At 35.7% G+C, this 8,880-nt stretch overlaps 1 protein-coding gene across 4 annotated transcripts in view; it reads right to left on the bottom strand.

Moving 5' to 3' along the window:
* Window positions 1–530: 530 nt before the first annotated feature.
* The window catches only part of PROX1 (prospero homeobox 1), a 51,394-nt gene continuing 43,044 nt past the window's right edge, over window positions 531–8,880 (bottom strand). For 2 of the 4 annotated variants that reach the window (XM_019516442.1, XM_019516444.1), the window contains one exon: window positions 531–5,931. In XM_019516442.1, the coding sequence (XP_019371987.1) occupies window positions 5,743–5,931 (189 nt within the window). In that variant the 3' untranslated portion in view covers window positions 531–5,742. The remainder of the gene's footprint in view (window positions 5,932–8,880) is intronic. The other 2 variants (XM_019516443.1, XM_019516445.1) reach the window with 1 other exon arrangement.

Genomic DNA, 8,880 nt, shown 5'->3' with positions numbered 1-8,880 from the left:
AAGTGTCAGTGGATTGTTTGTGTGCTCAGAGCTCATCTTATCTATAGATGTGATGCAGGATCAAGGCTTATGGTACCGGTATAAAAGCAGAAATTGTAGGAACAGACACAGGCACGTGATGTGAAACAAAACAATTGTATTACATTGCAAGATTTCCAGTGTGTTTCATTACCCAACAGTTCCAAACGGGGAGAGAAAAATAACTTGAAAGTACAATCACATGTTACAGCCGAGTTTCCATTACTTGATTTCAGGGATTCATATGTAGATATGGGACTAAACACATTCTCATTAAGAAATACAAACAAAGGCAATGAGCTTGTAATTTATATTTTATTTTGCACAAGCTTGCATATATACTGCACATACATTCAGTTTAGAGAAGATGGAAGGCACACAAGGCAATTGAACTACTGTATCCTTTAAGTGGTACAAAGCAAAAAGGTAAAAGTCTGGAGAGTATACAAAAGCTTAAAACACACAAAATAAAATCCACCCCCTCCACCCCCCCCAAAACCATTTTTCCTGTGTTTTTTTTTTTAATTTAGTAGCTGCCAAGCTAGAATTGTAACTTTTTTCAGTCAATTGTCTACTGCACCTTTTTCATATGGACAGGGGAGTCTCATTGTTTTATCATATCATCAATTAATATTACAGTACATCCTTGGTAATACAAAATTGTACACCTTCATCAAATAAATTAGGATAAATTAAACCAATAAATTATGCAAAGTCTTCAGAACAATAGACAACAACAAAAATCCACAGTTGAAATTGCCTCTAGCTAAAAAAAAAAAAAAAATCAAAAATTGACTTTATCAGTTCAGTTATTGTACTATCTTCAAATTAAAAGGTCTTTATTACAAAAAAGAGCTTAATAATGCTATTTACAACATATTGCTAAATAATATAAAGGCAGTGTTTTGTCACTTCTGTAACTATATACAAATGAGTAATGGCTGGGACAATATCAGTTTAAACCTTAACCTTTGACTCTTCTGGGCAGCATTAAAACCAACTTAAGATGTAACTTTTCCTGACTCTAAATTTCATATTACATGGTGATAACATATTTTTGTTATAGTGCTCTTTTTATATTTTTCCTTTGGTGGTATGTGAATGCTTTTAAATTTTGCAGAAAGGATGGAGTTAGATAAGATGTAAGCTTGCTGTTTCTTCTAGATTTGCTTCTACATATCCCAGTATATTTGTGCATTTTGGAAGGTGGCTGCTTAGGGAGAGAGGTGATTGTGGCTCAGATGAAGAGACTAAGTCAAGTCACAATGCCAACATCTTTTATACGCTAAAAAGGATACTCCTAAGAAGATGCAAAGGTTAAATACCAGTTTTCATCCCAGCTCTAAATATGAGCATTTTTTAGCTTCAGTTTATAGATGGTTTACAACCAACAGTTCTACAGAAAACAAAATTGCATTTCCTTCAACAGAACATTTAAGTGCAATACAGTAACTGCTTACTCATATAAACCAGTTACATTCCATAAGGGGAGCTTTTTGAAAACAATGCTTATTGGAATTTTCAAACACATAGTTGGTACCAGAAGGAAACATTTGCACTATTCACACCAATGATTACTATATAATACACATGGCAAATATAGTTTTTGCTTCGCTTCTCATGTACAGTGCTCACTGGGGGGGTTTTGTAAACCACTTTCCATTTTTATATATATATATATGTATATATATATGTATATATATCTTTCATTGCTGCTGGTGAAAATCCTATCTTTAAAGCCACAAAATCTTCACCTTTATTTCTTAGTTAATATTACCTGTGGAAAAAAACATTTTGCTATTAAATGACTTCATGTACATAGAAAAAATTCTGTAATTGTACAGAAACTGTATCACCCATGCCCTTGACATATGATGAAAGAGACCAATCTTTTAAAAGTAGATAGCTGGATTTTCAAGAATGCTTTCAACTATCTGTACAGTTACTGTAGTGCTTCTTATAAATTCAATAGATGCCTTCAGAATGTAGTTATTAAAATCTTATGTATTTATGCAACAACAGCCATAAGGTTGAATATTTACATTGCTTTATAAAAGTTCCCCTCTGTCTTCGATGTTCACCCACATACCTGGTACAGTAACAAAGATTCTGCAAACTTAAAACACTTTAATTAAATAATACTCAGAGGCACAAAGCAAACCTCAGGAATACATGGGTGAACACTTCCTTAAATAATTATACTACATTCTAACATCTTCCACATGTTTACCATTGAATGTGAAACGTTCCCATTTAACAACCAGAGATACAGTAAGAATTAAATGTTTTGTAGCTCCAAATAGAACATTCTTTTCACAAAACATAACAAATGTCTAAAATAGGTTCTTAATCTAGATAGGAAAAAGGTAAGCTTTCCACTTCATACGCATATGTTGTGTGTATGTGTGCACACACACACAGACATCTATATGTGTGTGTATATGTAGGTATAGGTATACACATATATTACGTATGAAATATTGCTTCTATACTACTTTTCATTAGGCTAAGAAAACACAAGATTTGCACCACAGTTACAAAAAATTGGCTTCTACAAGAATTTTCAAAACTTGAATGCTGCTCAAACAATTGAGAAAAAAATAATTTGCGTTATCAAACTGTTCTAAAAATTCTTTTCTTCAAAAACGTATTCTCCTGCTTTGTTTTTTTATTTTAATTTTTTAAAAAGACACAAAATATGCATAGCTATCAACATCATGTCAAACAGCCGGAAAAAAAAATCTAGTGTTTATTGCAGCTGTAGTAATTGAAAAATAAAGTTTAAAAGATGAAAATTGTAAGCCACAGAAGGCACAAGAACAATTGTACTTGTGGGGAAAAAACTGGTATTTTGAAGGATATTTTATCCTTCCGCTGGTGCATTTAAGGTCTAGGCACAGACTATAACCTCAAGTTTATATGCAGAAATAAATCTGAATCAGCAGAAAATGAATGGAAACATGGGATTTCTACATGGTTTTTATAATTCCTTCCCTAAGTAAACTTTTTTCACTACAATAAAAGTAGCCTCCTGCCTTTTAGCCATTTTTAGTGAAATAGTATTGAGCTCATTTGAAAGATGCTGATTTCTACTTACAATTTTAATAAGTTATGCTGAATATTTCTATTTTCAGATGTACTGGGAGGCACAAAGGCAATATGGCTATAATGCAGTATAATCACCATAAATGACCAAATTGTCCTTTTTTCAGATCAAAGAATTGAATTTTTTTCCTTTAAAATGAAATTTCTATTCTTAATTCCTATGCCTCTCTTACTATTGAGATTATGCTATTTATAAATAAATAAATAAATGTAACAACATCAAGTGTTGAGTACACAGTTTCACTTATTTAGATTATTTGAATCACATTTGCAGCCAAAATATAATAATAATAATAACAATAAAACATAATAAAAGTAAAGGTTATATAACAAAACAGGATGGTATCTAGTAGTATGCCCACATAGTATGACTAAAGTATGGCTTTACTTTTTTATGTCCAAGGTGACAATGCAGTTTTATATTTTGTATCAGATGGTTTGCCAGTGAGGAACTATTTCTATTAGAACTTGAGCATTTTATGCCACTTCTTCCCATATAAATCAAAAAAAAAAAGAAAGAAAGAAAAGAAGAAAAGTGCATGAACACAATTTTCATCCTTTTTTACTTGGAACTGACTGGAGTTACATCTTTATGAAGCGTAATGGCTACCAAATCATGTGCAAAGTAAAAGAATGACACATGCTGTCTACTGTATGGATAAATACAGTATCAGGTACTTTCAGGGAGTTTAAGATCAAGGAGATTTGTTTTTCTTTTAATGCATAGTGAAAATGTTGGCACTTCATCCCATGCTATTGTCTGCTTTGCCTATACTCCACAGATACTGCCAGTGCTTGAAAATAATGACAGGGCATCGTAGGATTGTGCTGTTTAATTTGAAGTCAGCAGGTTTTTAAGGCTTTGTGCTGACAATAATTGCTTTCATACATTTCTGTCTATCAGCAGTATTTGTAAATGAAGTGAAATTGCAGTGATCAGGTCAGCTCTTTAGTCACATGGGTAAACTTTCACTCTCCAAAGTCAAAATGCAATTTTAAAATAAAGAAGTAAGATATTGATATCCTAGGTGGTCTAAATATAATACTTGGCTAATCAGTAACTTTCTATAGTTTTGTATCAAATTACCTTGAGGGGAAATACTATTCAAGATAACAATAAATTCTTACTGCATCTGTACAAAAGACGACAGAGAAAGTGACAAATACATAGTGCCATAGCATAGTTAACCCACCCCCCATGCTATTGGATACTATACCTTTTCTGAAAATGTGAAAATAAAAAGGAGAGCCACTGAAGAAAGCACAAAAACTAGCAGCTAGCTTTCTTGCATTATGCTGACATGTTGTATCTCATTACTTAAATGAGTCCAAAACTTTCATAGATTTTCACACTGTATTCAGCATTTTGGTAGACACTAGCTTCCACTTCAGAAGAGAAGGATAGCATTCTGATCAAATAGATGCGGTTTTAATGCCATACTGCAGTAATGCAAAAATTAAATCTGGCTATCTGAACCCTGCCTAAGCAACAGGAGACTGCTGAAATTTGTGTGTGTACAGTTTTATTAGATTTTTATGAAAATGTACTTTTATACTTCTGAGTAGGTAAAGATTGGTTACATTTTACAGCTTAAAAATGTCCTCTTTGTCTGACCACTTTTCAGCTGAAATACTTTATGTTGTAAAATAATTGCTTTTCAAGGCAAAATTTTAGATATCAAGTACAGACAGCAAACTTTCCATGCCAAGAGGGAAAACTAAGAAAAGAATATATGTTGTGACAAGTGCCATTTAAACTATGACCAAGACACAGTAATATTGCATGTTGAAAGGTTTTGTTTTTACTCTATGGAGAGTGAAATGATTCCGTTCTAGTACACTGACCATATTATAAAATTAGTGTCACTGATACAATATTGTGCATGAATTACTGGCTTCAGCCTGCAAGAACAGAACCTGGTTTGTGCAAAATTATCTTGCCTCAATAAAAAAAAATTACCTGGCATTGCCAATAACGGGCGCAGGGCATACGTTGTTCTGGTAAGGGAAAGTTTGAAGAACAGAGTTTGCTCTTTTTGGGTATCACTTTTGGAGGGAGTACCTAAAACACATGCTTGTAGGGGGGGTTTCTGAAATAGGAAACAAACTCTACCTATTAAAATAAAATAAAATAAAATAAAATAAAGAAAGCTTCGAGCTTATGAAGTGACTCCACAGAGTTCAGACCTTTAGCAGTATCAACGTAATATAAACTTCATTGTCTGTAGTATTGTGCCATGACATTAGTCTCACTAAGACAAAATGCCACTTTGCAGCAAGCAAGAAATCTGACAAAGCATTTTTAAACATAATGCCCTAACTTACTAAGACAGGCTGTTACACACTTCAAAATTCTTCTCCCTGAAAATTAACCCCATTTATTCTCCAAATGTTAAGGGTCTTGGGCAAAAGTAAACTGAAAGCTGAAGTAAAATAACTGTCCTCTTGTAACTGAACAAAAAAGTAAAAATAAATCCGTGAGGGTTTACAATTTGATTTCATATACGTATATATGTATAGGATATACATATATATGAAATTAAAATAGAGACACACAAAACTTGGGCATCAAAAGGGGACTGCTACTTTTCATACATTCATAAACAGTTGTCGAAATCTCTACTCATGAAGAAGCTCTTGTAGGCAGTTTGGGGATTTGAAAATCTCAGGGACCTCACTGTCCAGCTTACAGATGACCTTGTATATGGCCTTCTTCCAGGAAGGATCAACATCTTTGCCTGCGATAATGGCATTGAAAAACTCTCGTAACGTGATCTGAGCCACTTCCAGGAATCTCTCTGGAACCTGCTGATACAAGGAGACAATGGCATTAATAAAGTTTTCAGTTTCAAGTCTCTGGTTCTTCAAAGGAAACTGAGCTAAGTTCTTTCTTTCAAAAAGGGGCTTACATAGCACCTGCATTTTCTAAATATGGCAGACTTGTATTCTCTTATGCAAAGCTGTTATATATAGTACCATAGTAATAACTTTTATAACATGTGTTAGATGTCTTTGTAAAGTCTAACTGCACAATATAGGTAACACAATGTTAATGTCTGGGTTTAGCTAGGAAGGGATTTATAGGATATAATTAGTAGGAGCAGAACAAAAGCAATTGTCTTAAAGAAGATAAATCTCTACAGGATATTTCACTCATGTATTTGTGAGTATATTCTCCTCTCAATTAATATGAAAGTAATGCATGCACAGATAGGAACACAGACTTCTTAAATTCCACATTCAACTTTAGTTGCAACTCGTGCTGAAAGCTAGTAAAGAAATAGGATATCCATGAATGGCTGTTCATAGCTTAAGAACAAACAAACAAACAAACAAGCCATAAGTTAATGGCCTGATTCTGTAGCTGCTTTGTGCATGAGACTCCCACAAGGATGGCTCCTCGGGAGCCATTCTAGCATTTCCTGTTTTTCACAATAAAAACCCAAACTCTTCAGTTTCGGGAGCGTTGTGCATGAAGTGGCTATGGAACTGAGCTCAGTCTAACCCATCTGTCTTTTTATATGTCATTCTAATTCCATGGGTAAATCAAATAGACAATTTGCTGGAGCATGTCATGTCCAGAATCCCCCCCCCACTTAAAGAAAAACACCCATTTCCTGAAGTAATTAGTTCAAATCATCACCACTATTTTTTTCACGATTAAGAAAAAGCAGCTGCTATTTTGATGCATCTCCCCACAGGCAGCACTTCCCATAGTTATTATGGAATCGTATAGCCTGATAACTCTGGGCCCGATAATGCATCACTTTCTGTTGAACTTAGTGCTTATTATTGTGAGCTTCCCAATGACACTGGGGACCTATTCACAGGAGGGAAGCAATAGGATTGATGAAAGGGATTCTTGGACGTTATCCTGTGGCAGGATGCCCGTGAGTAGACAGACCCTCATGCCCAAGTAGAGGCCAAATGACTTCAGCAGGGTTACATGCAAGTGAAGAGGACAGTGGTGGAGGCAAGACTGGAGCTGAGGATAATCAAGTTTCTCATTGATGCTCTGCTTCTTGCTTCCCAACTTTGCAAGCAACTCTGAAAGCACTCAACTTGAAAATTCTCCTCCTTAGCCTCATATTATGAAGCATGGGAAGCTCTCTTCACGCAGTAGCACTCTTGAGGACCAAATTTTGCTATTGGGTAGGCATGTGATCGGCTCCCACTGAAGTCAGCTGATACAATTTCTGCCCCAATACTTCTCTTCCCCGCAAAAGACATTGTGCTTCATGCTTATTCAAAAGACTGAGAAAGTGTTTTGGGGCCATTCCAGTAAGATAGCTCTTCCCCTCTGCTTATTTCCAGCTTGGAAAAATAAGCATACTGTCAAGTAACACCTTTCTGTGTTTCAGCACTTACTAATGTATTTACAAAGGATCCGCTACCTTTCTCTTTTGTGTGTTATATAAAGTAGCATATTTTCTATCTGTGCAATTCCAAACACTACTCATTTTTAGTCTGTCGTACTTGATCCTGCCCAATGGGAACATGTAGACAGTATAGGGTTACGCAGCCATTGACTGAACGTTCCAAGTAGGTAAAAAAATATTTGATAAACAGTCAGCCCTCCAGATGTGCAGTTACCTACCCGCTCAGAAGGGTGCAGGTTAGATTTTTGTGTTCGGAACAGTTCACAACCAACTGAGGCTATGGACAAATGATCAAATCAAAGCACATTAACACAGGGTGAGGGATTACTGTGGAACAGCTGATGTACACTTACTGCTCATTTGCCTGCGACTACCCTAAGTTAAAACTAGATTTTCTTAGCCCTATTTCATTCAGGGGTAAACTGTTCCTGTTTAGTGCACGAACAGTTACTGCATGTCAGCTGTTCCACTCCCCTCTTGTTAACTTGCTTTAATATGGTCCCTTGTCCATGCGCCGTAGTTTACCAAACCCCACAAAGTTTAAAAAGTCCTCTTCATAATGCAATATTCCCAGAGGTCTCCTGTCCTCTGCTGGTACTGCAGCCATTCATAATTCTTTTCTTTTGGGATGCTACTACTAATTTCTTCACATCAGGCTGCATTACATATGTAATATTGTATTTTGTACCATGAATAGCATTGTGATTAATCCCAGTGGGATAATATGTCAGGCAATATTTTTCCTTCCGAAAAGAATAATAGTATTTTAAAGTAAATACTCTGTGAGGCCCATAGCCTGCAAATATATATTTAGCTAGATGTATACTTTGTTAGCCAAGTTTTTCAGTGGGTAATTAATCAGTCAGCTGGGTTAATTATGTGTCTGGGGGTAGCTTTTCCCTGACCCGAAGTGATGGTGACCTATACAGCACATCTTTACACCTAACTGACTGAACATCTCGGTTGTAGAAACATCTGCAGAAAATGCTTCAGTGACAAATAAGCTCCATCCAGGTTTCTTTTAATAGAACCAAGAATCTCTAACATGAACCCAGAGCACTTTCTCAGCATCAGGTGGCAGCAGTCAATCAAATGATCCTATTGTATAGTCACCAGAAGGAAAAATAGTGTGGTCTGTTGAGGGGGTGGGTAGGTGGGTTTCACACTACAGTCCCCAGTAGAAGCTGATTTAGAAAGAAATCAGTTGCACAGATTGTTCATGTAACTGAGCCACCTCAGCAAGCAAAAACATCACAGACCACATCCTTGGGCTTGTGTAAATAAATGTAGTTTCATTGGCTTCCACACAGATACACTGATTTGGATCAGGCCCATGTCTTAAAGTCACAAACCAACCAACTAACCCCCCCCCCCCCGA

This window comes from Gavialis gangeticus, unplaced genomic scaffold (assembly GCF_001723915.1).
Source record: "Gavialis gangeticus isolate Ggan-Ray unplaced genomic scaffold, GavGan_comp1, whole genome shotgun sequence".
In the NCBI taxonomy this organism is placed as follows: Eukaryota; Metazoa; Chordata; order Crocodylia; family Gavialidae; genus Gavialis; species Gavialis gangeticus.
Note: the sequence above shows the minus strand (reverse complement) of the source record. Positions and strands in the feature narration are given on the sequence as shown.